Source organism: Lonchura striata, chromosome 2 (assembly GCF_050655825.1).
Source record: "Lonchura striata isolate lonStrDom1 chromosome 2, ASM5065582v1, whole genome shotgun sequence".
NCBI classification, from domain to species: domain Eukaryota; kingdom Metazoa; phylum Chordata; class Aves; order Passeriformes; family Estrildidae; genus Lonchura; species Lonchura striata.
In genome coordinates, this window is record NC_140704.1 from 156,352,850 (window position 1) to 156,375,111 (window position 22,262).

General features: G+C 37.0%; 1 protein-coding gene across 5 annotated transcripts in view; it reads left to right on the forward strand.

Moving 5' to 3' along the window:
• LOC144245930 (tonsoku-like protein) overlaps positions 1-22,262 on the forward strand; it is a 74,163-nt gene that overhangs the window by 31,697 nt on the left and 20,204 nt on the right. For all 5 annotated transcript variants that reach the window (XM_085572713.1, XM_085572712.1, XM_085572710.1 and 2 more), the window contains 4 exons: positions 2,282-2,393; positions 5,316-6,294; positions 13,062-13,212; positions 19,123-19,201. In XM_085572713.1, coding sequence (XP_085428839.1) covers positions 2,282-2,393; positions 5,316-6,294; positions 13,062-13,212; positions 19,123-19,201 — 1,321 coding nt within the window. The remainder of the gene's footprint in view (positions 1-2,281; positions 2,394-5,315; positions 6,295-13,061; positions 13,213-19,122; positions 19,202-22,262) is intronic.

A 22,262-nucleotide genomic window follows, 5' to 3' on the forward strand; every position in this document is an offset into this window, starting at 1 on the left:
CGCCAAGGTGAGCAAAATTCCCAAAATTCATCGGGAATTTTATTGGAATTTTATCGGAATTGTATCGGAATTTTTTGGGAATTTTTTGGGAATTTTTTCAGATTTTTTTCAGATTTTTTTCCCCATTTTTCGGCTATTTTTTATGATTTTTTCTGATTTTTATAGAATTTTTTTGGGATTTTTCCCTGATTTTTGAGCAGGATTTTTTTTGTGATTTATTGATTATTTTCTCTTTTTTTTTTCGGATTTTTTCCCATTTTTGGGGATTTTTTTGGGGTATTTCTGCCCCCTGAGCTTCGCCGTGGCGCAGCTGCTGATCCGCAGCGGCGCCTGCCTCGCCGCCCGCGACGCCAAGGTGAGCAAAATTCCCAAAATTCATCGGGAATTTTATTGGAATTTTATCAGAATTGTATCGGAATTTTTTGGGAATTTTTTCAGATTTTTTTCAGATTTTTTTCCCCATTTTTCGGCCATTTTTTACGATTTTTTCTGATTTTTATCGAATTTTTTCAGGATTTTTCCCTGATTTTTGAGCAGGATTTTTTTTGTGATTTATTGATTATTCTCTCTTTTTTTTTTCGGATTTTTTCCCATTTTTGGGGATTTTTTGGGGTATTTTTACCCCTGAGAATCCCTCTGGCGCAGCTGCTGATCCGCAGCGGCGCCTGCCTCGCCGCCCGCGACGCCAAGGTGAGCAAATTCCCAAAATTCATCGGGAATTTTATTGGAATTGTATCAGAATTGTATCAGAATTTTTTGGGAATTTTTTCGGAATTTTTTCAGATTTTTTTCTGATTTTTTTCCCAATTTTTTTCCCCATTTTTCGGCCATTTTTTACGACTTTTTCTGATTTTTCTCGAATTTTTTCGGGATTTTTTCCTGATTTTTGAGCAGGATTTTTTTTGTGATTTATTGATTATTTTCTCATATTTTTTTCGGATTTTTTCCCATTTTTGGGGATTTTTTTGGGGTATTTTTATCCCTGAGCTTCGCCGTGGCGCAGCTGCTGATCCGCAGCGGCGCCTGCCTCGCCGCCCGCGACGCCAAGGTGAGCAAAAATTCCCAAAATTCATCGGGAATTTTATTGGAATTTTATCGGAATTGTATCAGAATTGTATCAGAATTTTTTGGGAATTTTTTCGGAATTTTTTCAGATTTTTTTCTGATTTTTTTCCCAATTTTTTTCCCCATTTTTCGGCTATTTTTTACTATTTTTTCTGATTTTTATCGAATTTTTTCAGGATTTTTTCCTGATTCTTTGAGCAGGATTTTTTTTGTGATTTATTGATTATTTTCTCTTTTTTTTTTCGGATTTTTTCCCATTTTTGGGGATTTTTTGGGGTATTTTTACCCCTGAGATTCCCCGTTGCGCAGCTGCTGATCCGCACCCGCAATGCCAACATGAGCAAAAATCCCAATTTTACTGGGAATTCTCTGGGAATTTTTTCAGAATTTTATCGGAATTTTATCAGAATTTTATTGGAATTTTTTAGGAATTTTTTGGGATTATTTACGGATTTTTTCTTGGCTTTTTTTAGGATTTTTTTACGATTTTCTTTGGATTTTTTAGGCATTTTTCCCCCTTTTTTCAGGAATTTTTGTTTCTTTTTCCCTCATTTTTCCTTGTTTACTCCACAATGGTTTTTTTTAATTTTTTTTTGATTATTTACACATTTTTTCCTGATTTTTTCCTGATTTTTTTGGGATTTTTTCCCCCTTTTTTCAGGCATTTCTTTTTCTTTTTCCCTCATTTTTCCCTGATTTTTTCCACTTTTTTTTTTTTTTTTGGAATTATTTCTGGATTTTTTCCTGGTTTTTTTAGGATTTTTATTACTATTTTCTTTGGATTTTTTAGGCATTTCCCCCCATTTTTTCAGGCATTTTTTTGTCTTTTTCCCTCAATTTTTCCTGATTTTTTCCATAAGTTTTTAGGATATTTTTTGGGATTATTTACCGATTTTTTCCTGATTTTTTTAGGATTTTTCCACCCCCTTTTTTTGGGATTTTTTAGGAATTTTTCCCCTTTTTTCAGGAATTTTTGTTTCTTTTTCCCTCATTTTTTCCTGGTTTATTCCACAATGGTTTTTTTTAAATTTTTTCGGATTATTTACAGATTTTTTCCTGATTTTTTCCTGATTTTCTTTGGATTTTTTAGGCATTTTTCCCCCGTTTTTTGCGCGATTTTTTTTGTTTTTCCCGTGATTTTTCCCTGCTTTTTTCCGTGATGTTTCCGGCGATTTTTTGGGGATATTTTGGGATTTTTTGGGATTTTCCGTGGCAGGGCCGGACGCCGCTGCAGACGCTGCAGGAGTGGCTGCGCAGCTTCGGGCCCGAGCTCGACGCCGAGACCCGCCAGGACGCCCGGGAAACGCTGCGGCTGCTCCGCGAAAAAGGTGGGAAAAGAGCGGGAAAATAGCGGGAATTTATTGGGAAAATAGCGGGAATTTATTGGGAAAATATTGGGAAAAGGTCGGGAAAGTATCGGGAATTTATTGGGATTTTATTGAGAATTTATTGGGAAAATACCGGGAAAATATCGGGAATTTATTGGGAAAATATCGGGAATTTATTGGGAAAATATTGGGAATTTATTGGGAAAATATTGGGATTTTATTGGGAAAATATTGGGAAAAGATCGGGAAAATATCGGGAATTTATTGGGAATTTATTGGGAAAAGATCGGGAATTTATTGGGAAAAGATCGGGAAAATATCGGGAATTTATTGGGAAAATATCGGGAAAATATCGGGAATTTATTGGGAATTTATTGGGAAAATATTTGGAATTTATTGGGAAAATATTGGGATTTTATTGGGAAAATATCGGGAATTTATTGGGAAAATATCCGGAAAATACTGGGAAAATATCGGGAATTTATTGGGAAAAGATCGGGAAAATATCGGGAATTTATTGGGAAAAGATCGGGAAAAGATCGGGAAAATATTGGGATTTTATTGGGAAAATATCGGGAATTTATTGGGAAAATATTGGGAAAAGGTCGGGAAAGTATCGGGAATTTATTGGGATTTTATTGAGAATTTATTGGGAAAATACCGGGAAAATATCGGGAATTTATTGGGAAAATATCGGGAAAATATTGGGAATTTATTGGGAAAATATTGGGATTTTATTGGGAAAATATTGGGAAAAGATCGGGAAAATATCGGGAATTTATTGGGAATTTATTGGGAAAAGATCGGGAAAATATCGGGAATTTATTGGGAAAATATCGGGAAAATATCGGGAATTTATTGGGAATTTATTGGGAAAATATTGGGATTTTATTGGGAAAATATCGGGAATTTATTGGGAAAATATCCGGAAAATACCGGGAAAATATCGGGAATTTATTGGGAATTTATTGGGAAAATATCGGGAAAATATCGGGAATTTATTGGGAAAATATTGGGAAAAGATCGGGAAAATATTGGGATTTTATTGGGAAAAGATCGGGAATTTATTGGGAAAAGATCGGGAAAATATCGGGAATTTATTGGGAAAATATTGGGAAAAGATTGGGAAAATATTGGGATTTTATTGGGAAAATATCGGGAATTTATTGGGAAAATATTGGGAAAAGATCGGGAAAATATCGGGAATTTATTGGGAATTTATTGGGAATTTATTGGGAAAAGGCCGGGAAAGTATCGGGAATTTATTGGGATTTTATTGGGAATTTATTGGGATTTTATTGGGAATTTATTGGGAAAATATCGGGAAAATATCGGGAATTTATTGGGATTTTATTGGGAAAATATCCGGAAAATACCGGGAAAATATCCGGAAATTACTGGGAAAATATTGGGAATTTATTGGGAAAATACTGGAAAAATATTGGGAAAATATCGGGAAAATATTTGGAATTTACTGGGAATTTATTGGGAATTTATAGGGAAAATATCGGGAAAATATTGGGATTTTCTTGGGAAAATATTGGGATTTTATTGGGAATTTATTGGGAAACTATTGGGAAAATATGGGGAAGATATTGGGAAAATAATGTGAATTTATTGGGAATTTAATGGGGATTTATTGGCGATTTATTGGGAAAATACTGGGATTTTGTTGGGAATTTATTGTAAAAATATGGGGGAAATATTGGGGAAAATATCAGGAAAATATTGGGAATTTATTGGGAAAATATTGGGAAAATATCAGGAATTGATTGGGAATTTATTGGGGATTTATAGGGAAAATATTGGAAAATATCAGAAAATATTGGGAATTTTTTGGGAAAATACTGGGATTTTATTGGGGGATTTTAGGGGAATTTATTGGGAAAATACTGGGAAAATATTGGGGAAAAATCAGGAATTTATTGGGAAAATATCAGGAAAATGTTGGGAATTTATTGAGAATTGGGAGAATATTGGGAATTTATGGGGAGTTTTTGAGAAAATATTGGGATTTTTATTGGGATTTTTATTGGGAAAATATCGGGAAAATAATGTGAATTTATTGGGAAAGTATTGGGAAAAAATCGGGACCTTATTGGGGATTTATTGGGATTTTATTGGGAAAATGTCGGGAAAAAATTGGGAAAATATTGGGAATTTTTTGGGAAAACATGGGGAAAATATTGGGAAAGAATAGGTTATCTATTGGGAAAATATCGGGAAAATATTGAAAAAAAATCAGATATTGATTGGGAAAATATCGGGAAAATATTGGGAATTTATTGGGAAAATATTGAGAATTTTTTGTGAATTTATTGGGAAAATATAGGGCCAAAATCCCAAATTTTCCTCCCCAAAAATCCCAAATTTTTCCCCTTTTTTCCCCAAATTTCCCCCAAAAATCCCAAATTTTTCCCGTTTTTTCCCCAAATTTTCCCCCCCAAAAATCCCAAATTTTTCCCATTTTTTTCCCCAAATTTCCCCCCCCAAAAATCCCAAATTTTTCCCGTTTTTCCCTAATTTTCCCCCCAAAAATCCCAAATTTTTCCCGTTTTTTTCCCAAATTTTCCTCCCCAAAAATCCCAAATTTTTCCCGTTTTTTCCCAAATTTCCCCCCCCAAAAATCCCAAATTTTTCCCGTTTTTTTCCCAAATTTTCCCCCCAAAAATCCCAAATTTTTCCCGTTTTTTTCCCCAAATTTTTCCCGTTTTTTTCCCAAATTTCCCCCAAAAATCCCAAATTTTTCCCGTTTTTTCCCCAAATTTCCCCCAAAAATCCCAAATTTTTCCCGTTTTTTCCCCAAATTTCCCCCAAAAATCCCAAATTTTTCCCGTTTTTCCCCAAATTTCCCCCAAAAATCCCAAATTTTCCCCGTTTTCCCCAAATTTCCCCAAAAATCCCAAATTTTCTCTTTTCCAGCCGCTCCCGAGGATTCCCAAATCCCAAATTCCGCCTCCAGCCCCGCCCGGAAGCGCCAACGGATCCCGGAGGCCGAAAACGAGGGAAAAAACCCAAATTTGGGGAAACCCGCCGCCGAAAATCCCCAAATCCCGACGGAAAATCCCCAAATCCCGACGGAAAATCCCCAAATCCCGACGGAAAATCCCGACATTTTCCTGGAAAATCCCGAAATCCCGACGGAAAATCCCAAATTCCCACCAAAAAACTCCCAAATTCCACCAAAAAACCCCCAAATTCCACCAAAAAACCCCCAAATTCCACCAAAAAACCCCCAAATTTTGGCGGGAAACCCCCAAATTTTGGCGGGAAACCCCCAAATTCCATCGGGAATTCCCGAAATTCCCAAATTTTCGGGCGAGGGGGCGCGGCCGGCGCTGATCCCGCTGGAGGAATTCCTGGCGCAGGAGGATTGGCTGGAGGACGATTTGGCGCCGTCCCGGAAAAAAAGCCGCCGGAAATTCCGGGAATTCCGGGAATTCCGGGATGCCAAAATTCCCAAGGCCGGAAGTTCCCGGGATTTGGGGGATTTGGGGCATTCGGAGCCGCGGGAATTCCCCGATTTGGGCTCAGATTGTTCGGAAAATTCCCGGGATTTGGGGGAAATGCCGGAATTTTCCGGGAATTTGGGGGAAATTCAGGGAAATTCCGGGAATTCCGCGGAAATTCCGGAATTTTCCAGGGATTCGGCAGAAATTCCGGAATTTTCTGGAGATTCAGCAGAAATTCGGGGATTTTCTGGAGATTTGGCAGAAATTCGGGAATTTTCTGGGGATTCGGCAGAAATTCCGGAATTTTCCGGGGATTCGGGGGAAATTCGGGAATTTTCCGGGGATTCGGGGGAAATTCGGGAATTTTCCGGGAATTCCGCTCCGCTTGCGGCCCTGAGGATCCGGATCCGAATCCAGGACGAGCTTTTCCTCATCCCGGTGGCGCCCAGGTGAGAATTCCCCCAAAAAATTCCCAAAATTCCACAAAGTACCCCAAAAAAATCCCCCAAAAATTCCCAAAAATCCCAGAGAATCCGCCCCAAAAAAATCCACAAAATATTCCCCAAAAGTATCCAAAAAATAATCCCAAAAAATCCCAAGGAAATCCCAAAAAATTCCTCAAAAAGTCACCAAAAAATTCACCAAAAGATCCCAAAAAAAGTCCCAAAAATTCACCCAAAATTCCCTAAAAATCCCATTGAATCCCCAAAAAAAATCACAAAATATTCCCCAAAAATCCGCAAATAATCCCAAAAAAATCCCCAAACATTCCCAAAAAATTCCATAAAATCCCCCTAAAAAATTCCCCCAAAATTCCAGAGAATCCCCCCTAAAATCCACAAAAAATTCCCCAAAAATTCCCAAAAGTTCCATAAAATCCCCCCAAAAAATCCCCCAAAAATCCCCCAAAAAATTCCTCAAAAAATTCCTCAAAAATCGCCAAAAAAATTCCCAAAAAAATCCCCAAAAATTCCCAAAAAAATCAAAAGACAAAAGGAAAAATTCAAAAAAAATGCTGAAAAAATTCCCTCAAAAGTTCTGAAAAAAATCTCAAAAATTCACCCAAATAATCCCAAAAAATCCCAACTATTCCCTAAAAATTCACCCAAAAATTCACCCAAAATCCCCAAAACTTGAGGAAAAAATCTGGAAAAAATCAGAAAAAAAAACCCCTTTAAAAATCGCCCCAAAAAATCTGAAGAAATTACCAAAAAATTCCCAAAAATTGACAAAAAAATCTTGGAAAATTCCCCAAAAAATTCCCGAAAAATCCCCTACAAATGGAGAAAAAACCTGAAAAAAAATCAGAAAAAAATCACAAAAATATTGCAAAAAAAATCGCAAAAAAATTGCAAAAAATTCAGTAAAAAGTCAGAAAAAAAATCGCAAAAAAAAACCCCAAAAAATTCCCAAAAATTGACAAAAAATTCTCAAAAGTTCACAAAAAATCCCTTAAAACTTCCCAAAAACTCTCCCCAAAAATTGCGACAAAACCTGAAAAAATTCACCGAAAAAATCTGAAAAAAATTGCAAAAAATTCAGGAAAAATCAGCAAAAAAAATCCCTCCAAAAAATTCCAAAAATTAACAGAAAATGCACCAAAAAAATCACAAAAAATCCCTAAAAAATTTTCAAAAATCTTCAAAAATTCCTCAAAAAAATCCCCAAAATTTCCCCAAAAAATCAGAAAAAAATCACAGAAAATTCCTCAAAAAATCACAAAAAATTCACAAAAAATGCCCCAAAAAATGCCCCAAAAAAAACCAAAATTGCATAAAATCCCCCCAAAAATACCAAAAACTTCATCCAAAAATCCCAAAAAATCCTGAAAATTTTACCCAGAAATTCCCAAAAAATGGAGAAAAATGCTGAAAAAAAACCTGAAAAAATCACAAAAAAAATCACAAAAAAATCCTGGAAAATTCACCCAAAAAAACCCAAAAATAGACAAAAAAAATCCATAAAAATTCACAAAAAATTCCCAAAAAAATCCCTTGCAAATGGAGAAAATAGATGAAAAAAATCTGAAAGGAAATGCAAAAAATTCTGAAAAAATCTTAAAAATTTCAGAAAAAATCTGAAAAAAATCACCAAAAAATTCCCAAAAACTCACCAAAAAATCCCGAAAAATTCACAAAAAATTCCTAAAAAATCCCCTATAAATAGAGAAAAAATTCACAAAAAAATCTGAAAAAAATCACCAAAAAAATCTCAAAAAAAAGCAAAAAATTCAATTAAAAAATCGCAAAAAATCCCCAAAAATTCCCTAAAAATCAGAAAAAATTCTGAAAAATTCCCAAAAAATTCCCAAAAAATCCCGTACAAAGGGAGAAGAAATCTGAAAAAAATTCAGAAAAATGTTGGAAAAAATCACAAAAAAATCCCGAAAAATCCCCGAAAAATTCCCCAAAATTGACCAAAAATCCTGTAAAATTCACAAAAAAAAAATCCCAAAAATTGACAAAAAAATCCCGAAAAAATTCACAAAAAATTGCAAAAAATGCCCCAAAAATTGCCGAAAAATTCCCCAAAAAAAATCCCAAAAAATCCCCTATAAATGGAGAAAGAACCTGAAAAAAAATCAGAAAAAAATTCACCAAAAATCAGAAAAGAATTCCAAAAAATTTCTTAAAAAACCCCCAAAAATGTCCAAAAATCCCCTAAAAATTCCCAAAAATTCCCAAAAAATTACCCAAAAATTGAGAGAAAAATTGGAAAAAAAACCAAAAAACTTCCCAAAAATATTCCTCGAAAATTGGCAAAAAATCTGAAGAAAATGGCAAAAAATCCAGAAAAAAAATCAGAAAAAAATCCCCAAAAATAATTAAAAAATTGACAAAAAATTCCCCAAAATTCCCCTAAAAAATTAACCAAAAATTCCCCAAAAAAATCCCAAAAATTGACCAAAAAATCCCGAAAAAATTCACCCAAAAATTCACCCAAAATCCCCAAAAAATGGGGGGAAAAATCCCCAAAAAATGGGGAAAAAAATCAGAAAAAAATTTCCCAAAAATCAGAAAAAATCGCAAAAAATCACCAAAAAAAATCTGAAAAAAAATCACAAAAAATTCTCAAAAATTTGACAAAAAAAATCCTGGAAAATTCAAAAAAAAAAATTCCCAAAATTGGATCAAAAAATGCCGAAAAATTCACAAATAATTCCCAGAAAATCCCCAGAAATGGAGGAAAAAAAAAAACCCAAAAAATCTGAACAAATTCATAAAAAAATCTGAAAAAATTGCAAAAAAAAAAAATTTAAAAATCGCCAAAAATGCCCCAAAAATTCTCCAAAATTGACCAAAAATTCCCGAAAAATTCACAAATAATTCCCAGAAAATCCCCAGAAATGGAGGAAAAAACCCCAAAAAATCCGAACAAATTCATAAAAAAATCTGAATAAATTGCAAAAAAAAAAATTTAAAAATCGCAAAAAATGCCCCAAAAAATTCTCCAAAATTGACCAAAAATTCCCGAAAAATTCACAAATAATTCCCAGAAAATCCCCAGAAATGGAGGAAAAAAAACCCCAAAAAATCCGAATAAATTCATAAAAAAATCTGAATAAATGGCAAAAAAAAAAATTTAAAAATCGCAAAAAATGCCCCAAAAATTCCCCAAAATTGACCAAAAATTCCCGAAAAATTCACAAATAATTCCCATAAAATCCCCAGAAATGGAGGAAAAAAACCCCAAAAAATCCGAACAAATTCATTAAAAAATCAGAATAAATTGCAAAATAAAAACTTAAAAATCACAAAAAAAAACCCTGAAAATTTCCCCAAAATTGACCAAAAAATCCCGAAAAAATTCACCCAAAATCCCCAAAAAATGGGGGGAAAAATCCCCAAAAAATGGGAAAAAAATCTGGAAAAAAAAATCAGAAAAAAATTCCCAAAAATCAGAAAAAATCGCAAAAAATCACAAAAAAATCCTGAAAAAAAATCACAAAAAATTCTCAAAAAATTGACAAAAAAAATCCTGGAAAATTCAAAAAAAAAAATTCCCAAAACTTGATCAAAAATTCCCGAAAAATTCACAAATAATTCCCAGAAAATCCCCAGAAATGGAGGAAAAAAAAACCCAAAAAATCCGAATAAATTCATAAAAAAAATCTGAAAAAATTGCAAAAAAAAAAAATTTAAAAATCGCCAAAAAATGCCCCAAAATTTCCCCAAAATTGACCAAAAAATCCCGAAAAAATTCACAAATAATTCCCATAAAATCCCCAGAAATGGAGGAAAAAAACCCCAAAAAATCCGAATAAATTCATTAAAAAATCTGAAAAAATTGCAAAAAAAAAAAACTTAAAAATCGCCAAAAAATGCCCCAAAAAATTCCCAAAAAATTCACCAAAAATTCCCGAAAAATTGACCCAAAATTCCCGAAAAATTGTCCCAAAATTCCCGAAAAATCCTCTACAAAGGGAGAAAAACGTGAAAAAAAGCAGCAAAAAATGGCAAAAAAATCCCCAAAAATCCCCAAAAATCCCCAAAATTTGGAGCCGCTCGGAACGTTCCAATCGATCAATGCCAGGATGTGAAACCGATTGGATAGCCGATTGGCATTATTGATTATGGATTCGGGTGCTATTGATTATGGATTTTGGATGTTATTGATTATGGATTTTGGATGCTATTGATTTGGGATTTTGGATTGGATTTTGGATGCTATTGATTATGGATTTTGGATGCTATTGATTATGGATTTTGGATGCTATTGATTATGGATTTTGGATGCCATTGATTATGGATTTTGGATGCTATTGATTTGGGATTTTGGATGCCATTGATTTGGGATTTTGGATGCCATTGATTTGGGATTTTGGATGCTATTGATTATGGATTTTGGATGCTATTGATTATGGATTTTGGATGCCATTGATTTGGGATTTTGGATGCTATTGATTATGGATTTTGGATGCCATTGATTATGGATTTTGAATGCTATTGATTTGGGATTTTGGATTGGATTTTGGATGCTATTGATGTGGGATTTTGGATGCTATTGATTATTGATTTATGATTGGATTGTGGCTGCTATTGACGATCGATTTCTGATTGATTTCCCAGCCAATCCCCGTCGGTGGCTATTGATTTGGGATTTTGAATGCCATTGATGATTGATTTTGGATGCCATTGATTATTGATTTATGATTGGATTTTGGGCACTATTGACGATCGATTTCTGATTGATTTCCAGCCAATCCCCGTCGGTGGCTATTGATGTGGGATTTTGGATGCTATTGATGTGGGATTATTGATTGGATTTTGGGTGCTATTGACGATGGATTTCTGATTGATTTCCAGCCAATCCCCGTCGGTGGCTATTGATTTGGGATTTTGGATGCCATTCATTATTGATTTTGGATTGGATTTTGGATGCTATTGATGTGGGATTTTGGATACCATTGATTATTGATTTATGATTGGATTTTGGGCGCTATTGATGATGGATTTTGCATGCCATTGATTTGGGATTTTGGATGCCATTGATTATGGATTTTGAATGCCATTGATGATTGATTTTGGATGCTATTGATTTGGGATTTTGGATTGGATTTTGGATGCTATTGATTATGGATTTTGAATGCCATTGATTTGGGATTTTGGATTGGATTTTGGCTGCTATTGACGATCGATTTCTGATTGATTTCCAGCCAGTCCCCATCGGTGGCTATTGATTATGGATTTTGGATGCCATTGATTTGGGATTTTGGATGCCATTGATTATTGATTTATGATTGGATTGTGGCTGCTATTGACAATGGATTTCTGATTGATTTCCAGCCAATCCCCGTCGGTGGCTATTGATTACGGATTTTGAATGCTATTGATTTGGGATTTTGGATGCCATTGATTATTGATTTATGATTGGATTGTGGCTGCTATTGACGATGGATTTCTGATTGATTTCCCAGCCAGTCCCCGTCGGTGGCTATTGATTATGGATTTTGGATGCCATTGATGTGGGATTTTGAATGCCATTGATGATTGATTTTGGATGCCATTGATTTGGGATTTTGGATTGGATTGTGGCTGCTATTGACGATCGATTTCTGATTGATTTCCCAGCCAGTCCCCGTCGGTGGCTATTGATTTGGGATTTTGGATGCCATTCATTATTGATTTTGGATTGGATTTTGGATGCTATTGATGTGGGATTTTGGATGCCATTGATTATGGATTTATGATTGGATTGTGGCTGCTATTGACGATGGATTTCTGATTGATTTCCCAGCCAATCCCCGTCGGTGGCTATTGATTATGGATTTTGATGCCATTGATTATTGATTTATGATTGGATTTTGGATGCTATTGATGTGGGATTTTGGATACCATTGATTATTGATTTATGATTGGATTTTGGGCGCTATTGACGATGGATTTCTGATTGATTTCCCAGCCAGTCCCCGTCGGTGGCTATTGATTATGGATTTTGGGTGCTATTGATGTGGGATTTTGAATGCTATTGATTTGGGATTTTGGATGCTATTGATGTGGGATTATTGATTGGATTTTGGGTGCTATTGATGATGGATTTCTGATTGATTTCCCAGCCAATCCCCCACAGTGGCTATTGATTTGGGATTTAGGATGCCATTGATTTGGGATTTTGGATGCCATTGATTTGGGATTTTGGATGCCATTCATTATTGATTTTGGATTGGATTTTGGATGCTATTGATTTGGGATTTTGGATGCTATTGATTTGGGATTTTGGGTGCTATTGATTTGGGATTTTGGATGCCATTGATTTGGGATTTTGGATGCTATTGATTATGGATTTTGAATGCTATTGATTTGGGATTTTGGATTGGATTGTGGATGCTATTGATTTGGGATTTTGGATTGGATTGTGGGTGCTATTGACGATCGATTTTGGATTGATTTCCCAGCCAATCCCCCACGGTGGCTATTGATTATGGATTTTGATGCCATTGATTATTGATTTATGATTGGATTTTGGGCGCTATTGATGATGGATTTCTGATTGATTTCCCAGCCAATCCCCGTCGGTGGCTATTGATTTGGGATTTTGGATGCTATTGATTATTGATTTATGATTGGATTTTGGGTGCTATTGATGATTGATTTCGGATTGATTTCCAGCCAATCCCCGTCGGTGGCTATTGATTATGGATTTTGGATGCCATTGATTGTGGATTTTGGATTGGATTGTGGCTGCTATTGACGATGGATTTCTGATTGATTTCCAGCCAATCGCCGTCGGTGGGCTGGCTGAGCGCGGCGGCGGCCGAGCGCTTCGCCGGCGGCGCCGGGCGCGTGCCGAGGCTGCGGCTGCGCCGCGCCGGGGCCCGGCTGGAGCCGCGCGACCGCCTGCGCCACGTCCTGGCCGACGGAGAGCAGGTGAGACCCATTCCCGGGATTCCGGGAATTTCCGGAATTCTGCCAAAGATTTCGGGCAGTTTGGGGATTTTTGGGGATTTTTTGGGGATTTTTTGGGATTTTTCCGGAATTTTTTGGGTTTTTCTTGGGTTTTTTTTGGTTTTTTTTCCGGGATTATTGGGGCCAATTGGGAATTTCGGGAATTTTGGGGATTTTTTGGTATTTTTTTGGGTTTTTCTTGGATTTTTTTGGGTTTTTTTCCGGGATTATTGGGGTCAATTGGGAATTTCGGGATTTTTGGGGATTTTTTGATCATTTTTGGGGATTTTTTTGGCTTTTTCTTGGATTTTTTTGGGTTTTTTTCCAGGATTATTGGGGCCAATTGGGAATTTTGGGATTTTTGGGGATTTTTTTGGGATTTTTTTTGGATTTTTTTTGGTTTTTTTCTGGGATTCTTGGGGCCGATTGGGAATTTCGGGAATTTTGAACATTTAGGGATTTTTGGGGATTTTTGGGATTTTTTTGGGATTTTTTTGGATTTTTGGGGTTTTTTCAGGTTTTTTTCTGGGATTTTCAGGGACGATTGGGGAATTTTGGGAATTTTGGAAAATTTTAAGGGAAATTTGGGGAATTTAGGGATTTTTTGGGGATTTTTCGGGGATTTTTGGGGATTTTTTGAGCATTTTTTGGGATTTTTTTGGCTTTTTCTTGGATTTTTTTTGGTTTTTTTCTGGGATTATTGGGGCCAATTGGGAATTTCGGGAATTTTGGGAAATTTAGGGATTTTTGGGGATTTTTTTGGGATTTTTTTGGGATTTTTTGGTTTTTTTTCTGGGATTATTGGGGCTGATTGGGTAATTTGGGGAATTTTGGGAAATTTTTAGGGAAATTTGGGAAATTTAGGGATTTTTGGGGATTTTTCCAGGATTTTTGGGGATTTTTTGGGGATTTTTCGGGGATTTTTGGGGATTTTTGGGGATTTTTCGGGGATTTTTGGGGATTTTTCCGGGATTTTTGGGGATTTATGGGGATTTTTTTGGCTTTTTCTTGGATTTTTTTGGGTTTTTTTCTGGGATTATTGGGGCCAATTGGGAATTTTGGGATTTTTGGGGATTTTTTGATCATTTTTTGGGATTTTTTTGGCTTTTTCTTGGATTTTTTTTTGGTTTTTTTCTGGGATTCTTGGGGCCGATTGGGAATTTCGGGAATTTTGGGAAATTTAGGGATTTTTGGGGATTTTTTGGGATTTTTTTGGGATTTTTTTGGGATTTTTTTGGATTTTTCGGATTTTTTCGGGTTTTTTTCTGGGATTATTGGGGCTGATTGGGGAATTTTGGGAAATTTGGGAAATTGTTCGGGAAATGTGGGAAATTGAGGGATTTTTGGGGATTTTTCGGGGATTTATGGGGATTTTTCCGGGATTTTTGGGGATTTTTTGGGATTTTTTTGGCTTTTTCTTGGATTTTTTTGGGTTTTTTTCCGGGATTATTGGGGCCAATTGGGAATTTCGGGATTTTTGGGGATTTTTTGATCATTTTTTGGGATTTTTTTGGCTTTTTCTTGGATTTTTTTGGGTTTCATTCCGGGATTCTTGGGGCCAATTGGGAATTTCGGGAATTTTGGGAAATTTAGGGATTTTTGGGGATTTTTGGGGATTTTTTGGGATTTTTTGGGGATTTTTTTGGGATTTTTTTGGGTTTTTTTCTGGGATTATTGGGGCCGATTGAGGAATTTCGGGAATTTTGGGAAATTTTTAGGGAAATTTGGGAAATTGAGGGATTTTTGGGGATTTTTCCAGGATTTTGGGGGATTTTTTTGGCATTTTTGGGGATTTTTTTGGCTTTTTCTTGGATTTTTTCGGGTTTTTTTCTGGGATTTTCAGGGACGATTGAGGAATTTCGGGAATTTTGGGAAATTTTTAGGGAAATTTGGGAAATTTAGGGATTTTTTGGGGATTTTTCCAGGATTTTTGGGGATTTTTTTGGCATTTTTTGGGATTTTTTGAGCATTTTTTGGGATTTTTTTGGCTTTTTCTTGGATTTTTTTGGGTTTTTTTCCGGGATTATTGGGGCCGATTGGGAATTTCGGGAATTTTGGGAAATTTAGGGATTTTTGGGGATTTTTTGGGATTTTTTTGGGATTTCTTTGGGATTTTTTTGGGATTTTTTCGGTTTTTTTTTTCTGGGATTATTGGGGCCGATTGAGGAATTTTGGGAAATTTTTAGGGATTTTTTGGGGATTTTTCTGGGATTTTTGGGGATTTTTCCGGGATTTTTGGGGATTTTTCCAGCATTTTGGGGGATTTTTTTGGGTTTTTTTTCCGGGATTATTGGGGCCGATTGGGAATTTCGGGAATTTTGGGAAATTTAGGGATTTTTGGGGATTTTTTGGGATTTTTTTGGGATTTTTTTGGATTTTTGGGATTTTTTCGGGTTTTTTTCTGGGATTTTCAGGGACGATTGGGGAATTTTGGGAATTTTGGAAAATTTTAAGGGAAATTTGGGAAATTTAGGGATTTTTTGGGGATTTTTCGGGGATTTTTGGGGATTTTTTGGGATTTTTCGGGATTTTTTTGGGTTTTTCTTGGATTTTTTTTGTTTTTTTTCTGGGATTCTTGGGGCCAATTGGGAATTTCGGGAATTTTGGGAAATTTAGGGATTTTTGGGGATTTTTCCGGGATTTTTGGGGATTTTTCGGAAATTTTTGGGGATTTTTCCAGCATTTTGGGGGATTTTTTTGGTTTTTTCTTGGATTTTTTGGGGTTTCTTTCTGGGATTATTGGGGCTGATTGGGGAATTTCAGGAAATTTGAGAAAATTAGGGATTTTTGGGGATTTTTCGGGGATTTTTGGGGATTTTTTTGGGTTTTTTTATGGGATTTTAGGGGCCGATTGGGGAATTTTGGGAAATTTGGGAAATTGTTCGGGAAATGCGGGAAATTGAGGGATTTTTGGGGATTTTTCGGGGATTTTTCCGGGGTTTTGGGGATTTTTCGGGGATTTTGGGGGAGCGTTGGGGATTTTTGGGGATTTTTTCGGGTGTTTTTCTGGGATTTTTGGGGCGGATTGGGGAATTTCGGGAATGTTGGGAAATTTTAAGGGAAATGTAGGGATTTTTTGGGGATTTTTCCAGGATTTTGGGGGATTTTTTTGGGTATTTTTGGGGATTTTTTGAGCATTTTTTGGGATTTTTTTGGCTTTTTCTTGGATTTTTTTGGGTTTTTTTCCGGGATTATTGGGGCCGATTGGGAATTTCGGGAATTTTGGGAAATTTAGGGATTTTTGGGGGTTTTTTGGGGATTTTTTTGGGGTTTTTTCTGGGATTTTCAGGGACGATTGAGGAATTTCGGGAATTTTGGGAAATTTTTAGGGAAATTTGGGAAATGTAGGGATTTTTTGGGGATTTTTCCAGGATTTTTTGGGGATTTTTTGAGCATTTTTTGGGATTTTTTGAGCATTTTTTGGGATTTTTTTGGCTTTTTCTTGGATTTTTTTTGGTTTTTTTCCGGGATTATTGGGGCCGATTGGGAATTTCGGGAATTTTGGGAAATTTTAAGGGAAATTTGGAAAATTTAGGGATTTTTTGGGATTTTTTTGGCATTTTTGGGGATTTTTTGAGCATTTTTTGGGATTTTTTTGGCTTTTTCTTGGATTTTTTTGGGTTTTTTCCAGGATTATTGGGGCCGATTGGGAATGTCGGGAATTTTGGGAAATTTAGGGATTTTTGGGGATTTTTTGGAGATTTTTCTTGGATTTTTTCGGGTTTTTTTCTGGGATTTTCAGGGACGATTGAGGAATTTCGGGAATTTTGGGAAATTTTAAGGGAAATTTGGGAAATTTAGGGGATTTTGGGGGATTTTTTTGGCATTTTTGGGGATTTTTTGAGCATTTTTTGGGATTTTTTTGGCTTTTTCTTGGATTTTTTCAGGTTTTTTTCCGGGATTATTGGGGCCAATTGGGAATTTCGGGAATTTTGGGAAATTTAGGGATTTTTGGGGATTTTTTTGGGATTTTTCCAGGTTTTTTTTTTGAATTTTCAGGGACGATAGAGGAAATTCAGGAATTTTGGGAAATTTTTAGGGAAATTTGGGAAATTTAGGGATTTTTTGGGGATTTTTTTGGCATTTTTGGGGATTTTTTGGGCATTTTTGGGGATTTTTTGAGCATTTTTTGGGATTTTTTTGGCTTTTTCTTGGATTTTTTTTGTTTTTTTTCCGGGATTATTGGGGCCGATTGGGAATTTCGGGAATTTTGGGAAATTTAGGGATTTTTGGGGATTTTTCTTGGATTTTTTCGGGATTTTTTCTGGAATTTTCAGGGACGATTGGGAATTTCGGGAATTTTGGGAAATTTTAAGGGAAATTTGGAAAATTTAGGGATTTTTTGGGATTTTTTTGGGCATTTTTGGGGATTTTTTGAGCATTTTTTGGGATTTTTTTGGCTTTTTCTTGGATTTTTTTGGGTTTTTTTCTGGGATTATTGGGGCCGATTGGGAATTTCGGGAATTTTGGGAAATTTAGGGATTTTTGGGGATTTTTTGGGGATTTTTCTTGGATTTTTTCGGGTTTTTTTCTGGGATTTTCAGGGACGATTGAGGAATTTCGGGAATTTTGGGAAATTTTTAGGGAAATTTGGGAAATTTAGGGATTTTTTGGGGATTTTTCCAGGATTTTGGGGGATTTTTTTGGCATTTTTTGGGATTTTTTGAGCATTTTTTGGGATTTTTTTGGCTTTTTCTTGGATTTTTTTTGTTTTTTTTCCGGGATTATTGGGGCCGATTGGGAATTTCGGGAATTTTGGGAAATTTAGGGATTTTTGGGGATTTTTCGGGGATTTTTCTTGGATTTTTTTGGGTTTATTTCTGGGATTTTCAGGGACGATTGAGGAATTTCGGGAATTTTGGAAAATTTTAAGGGAAATTTGGAAAATTTAGGGATTTTTTGGGATTTTTTTGGCTTTTTTGGGGATTTTTTGATCATTTTTTGGGATTTTTTTGGCTTTTTCTTGGATTTTTTTGGGTTTTTTTCCGGGATTATTGGGGCCGATTGGGAATTTCGGGAATTTTGGGAAATTTAGGGATTTTTGGGGATTTTTTGGGGATTTTTTGGGGGTTTTTTCTGGGATTTTCAGCGACGATTGGGGAATTTCGGGAATTTTGGAAAATTTTAAGGGAAATTTGGAAAATTTAGGGATTTTTTAAGGGATTTTGGGGGGATTTTTCGGCTTTTTCTTGGATTTTTCGGGTTTTTTTTCTGGGATTTTTGGGGACGATTGGGGAATTTCGGGAATTTTGGGAACTCTTTCGGGAATTTTGGGGAAATTTTGGGGATTTTGGGATTTTTTGGGGATTTTGGGGGATTTTTGGAGGATTTTTGGGTGTTTATTGGGGATATTTGGGTATTTTTTGAGGATTTTTGGGTGTTGGGGATATTTGGGGAATTTTGAGTATTTTGGGGTGTTTTTTGGGAATTTTTCAGGAATTTTTGGGGATATTTGGGGATTTTTTTGAGGATTTTTGGTTGTTTTTTGTGGATTTTGGGGGATTTTTGGGGGGATTTTTCAGGGATTTTTTGGTTTCTTGTTTTTTTTTCCGGGGAATTCTCGGATGTTTTTCAGGATTTTTTTAGGGAATTCTCAGGGGTTCTGAGAAATTTTTTTTGGGAGATTTTTTTAGGGATTTTTTTTTTTGGGAATTCGAGGAATTTGTGGGGGGGTCTTTGGGGTTTTATGGATTTTTTGGGGTTTTTTGGGGAACTGTTTAGGGATTTTTTGGGGGAGTATTTTGGCCAAGTTTGTGAACTATATTTCTGAATTTTTTGGGATTTCTGGGGTTTTTCTTGGGAATTTGGGGGAGTTTTGAGGGATTTGGGGGGATTTTGGCGATTTTGGGGATTTTTGGGCTGATTTTTGGGGATTTTGGGGAACTTTTCCAGGTGGAGGCCGAGATCCTGGGCTGGGATTTGCCGCCGCTCCCGGAGCGCTACCGGAGAATCTGCGCCAGCCTGGGCCTGGGTGAGCCCCAAAATCCCCCCAAAAATCCCCAAAATCCCCCCAAAAATCCCCTCCAAAAACTGCACAAAATTCCCCTCCAAAAACTCCCCGAAATCCCCCCGAAATCCCATTAAAATCTTCCCAAAATCCCCCCAAAAATCCCCAAAATCCCCCCAAAATTCCCCTCCAAAAACTCCCCAAAATCCCCCCGAAATTCCATTAAAATCTTTCCAAAATCCCCTCAAAATCCCCCCAAAAATGCCCCAAAAATCCCCTCCAAAAACTCCCCGAAATTCCCAAAAATCCCCCAAAAAATCCCCTCCAAAAACTCCCCAAAATTCCCAAAAATCCCCCAAAAAATCCCCTCCAAAAACTCCCCAAAATTCACAAAAATCCCCCAAAAAATCCCCTCCAAAAACTCCCCAAAATTCCCAAAAATCCCCCAAAAAATCCCCTCCAAAAACTCCCCAAATTCCCCCCAAAAATCCCCTCCAAAAACTCCCCGAAGTGCCCCCGAAATTCCATTAAAATCTTCCCAAAATCCCCCCAAAATTGCCCAAAATCCCCCCAAAAATGCCCCAAAAATCCCCTCCAAAAACTCCCCAAAATTCCCAAAAATCCCCCAAAAAATCCCCTCCAAAAACTCCCCAAAATCCCCCCAAAATCCCCCCAAAAATCCCCCCCAAAAACTCCCTAAAATTCCCCAAAAATCCCCTCCAAAAACTCCCCGAAGTCCCCCCGAAATTCCATTAAAATCTTCCCAAAATCCCCCCAAAATTGCCCAAAATCCCTCCAAAAATGCCCCAAAAATCCCCTCCAAAAACTCCCCAAAATTCCCAAAAATCCCCCAAAAAATCCCCTCCAAAAACTCCCCGAAATTCCCAAAAATCCCCCAAAAAATCCCCTCCAAAAACTCCCCAAAATTCCTCAAAAATTCCATTAAAATCTTCCCAAAATTCCCCAAAAATCCCCCAAAATCCCCCCAAAACCCCATTTTTCCTCCCAAAACCCCATTTTTCCCCACAAAACCCCATTTTTTCCCCAAAAATCCCAATTTTTCCTCCCAAAACTACATTTTTTTCCCCAGAACCCCAATTTTTCCTCCCAAACCCCCATTTTTCCTCCCAAAACTCCATTTTTTCCTCCCAAAATCCCAATTTTTCCTCCCAAAATCCCATTTTTTCCCCCAAACCCCCATTTTTCCCCCAAAATTCCCATTTTTTCCCGTTTCCCCGCAGCGCCGTGCCCGCGGCTGGCGCAGCTGCTGCGGCTGCAGGTGCCGGGCTGGGCGCTGGAAATTCCCAAATTTCCCCCAAAATCCCCCCAAAACCCCATTTTTCCCCCAAAACCCCCATTTTTTCCCCAAAAATCCCAATTTTTTCTCCCAAAACTACATTTTTTCCCCCAGAACCTCCATTTTTTCTTCCTAAAACCCCATTTTTCCTCCCAGATCCCCATTTTTCCTCCCAAAATCCCATTTTTTCTCCCCAAAATCCCATTTTTTTCCCCCAAAATCCCATTTTTTCTACAAAAATCCCAATTTTTCCACCCAGACCCCCATTTTTTCTACAAAAATCCCAATTTTTCCCCAAAATTCCCATTTTCCTCTCCCGCAGCGCCGTGCCCGCGGCTGGCGCAGCTGCTGCGGCTGCAGGCGCCGGGCTGGGCGCTGGAAATTCCCAAATTTCCCTAAAATTCCCCCAAAACCCGATTTTTTTCCCCCAAAATCCCATTTTTTTCCCAAAAATCCAAATTTTTTCCCCCAAAACCCCCATTTTTTCCTCCCAAAACTCCATTTTTTCCCCCAAGATCCCATTTTTCCCCAAAAAATCCCAATTTTTCCTCCCAAAATCCCATCTTTCTCCCCAAAACCCCATTTTTCCCCCAAAACCCCATTTTTTCTTCTCAAAACCCCATTTTTTCCCCCAAAACCCCATTTTTCTCCCCAAAATCCCATTTTTTTCCCCCAAAATCCCATTTTTTCTACAAAAATCCCAATTTTTCTCCCAGACCCCCATTTTTTACCCCCAAAACCCCATTTTTTCTCCCCAAAATCCCATTTTTTCTACAAAAATCCCGTTTTTCCCCCAAAATTCCCATTTTTTCCCGTTTCCCCGCAGCGCCGTGCCCGCTCTGGTGCAGCTGCTGCGGCTGCAGGCGCCGGGCTGGGCGCTGCAAATTCCCAAATTTCCCTAAAATCCCCCAAAACCCCATTCTTTCCTCCCAAAACCCCATTTTTTCCCCAAAAAATGCCAATTTTTCCTCCCAAAACCCCATTTTTCCTCCCAAACCGCATTTTTTCCCCAAAAATCCCAATTTTTTCTCCCAAAACTACATTTTTTCCCCCAGAACCTCCATTTTTTCTTCCTAAAACACCATTTTTCCTCACAAAATCCCATTTTTTCTCCCCAAAATCCCATTTTTTTCCCCCAGAATCCCATTTTTTCTACAAAAATCCCAATTTTTCCTCCCAAACCCCCAATTTTTCCTCCCAAACCCCCATTTTTTCCCCAAAACCCCATTTTTTCTTCCCAAAACCCCATTTTTTCTCCCCAAAATCCCAATTTTTCCTCCCAAAATCCCATTTTTTCCTCCCAAAATCCCATTTTTTCTACAAAAATCCCAATTTTTCCCCCCAAAATCCCATTTTTTCCCGCAAAAATCCCATTTTTTCCTGCAAAAATCCCCATTTTTTCCCCAAAAAACCCCAATTTTTCCCCCAAAAATCCCATTTTTCCCCCCAAAATCCCATTTTTTCCCGTTTCCCCGCAGCGCCGTGCCCGCGGCTGGCGCAGCTGCTGCGGCTGCAGGTGCCGGCCTGGGCGCTGCAAATTCCCAAATTTCCCCCAAAATCCCCCCAAAACCCCATTTTTTCCTCCCAAAACCCCATTTTTCCCCCAAAACCCCATTTTTTCCCCAAAAATCCCAATTTTTTCTCCCAAAACTACATTTTTTCCCCCAGAACCTCCATTTTTTCTTCCTAAAACCCCATTTTTCCTCCCAAATCCCCATTTTTCCTCCCAAAATCCCATTTTTTCCTCCCAAAATCTCATTTTTCTCCCCAAAACCCCATTTTTTCCCC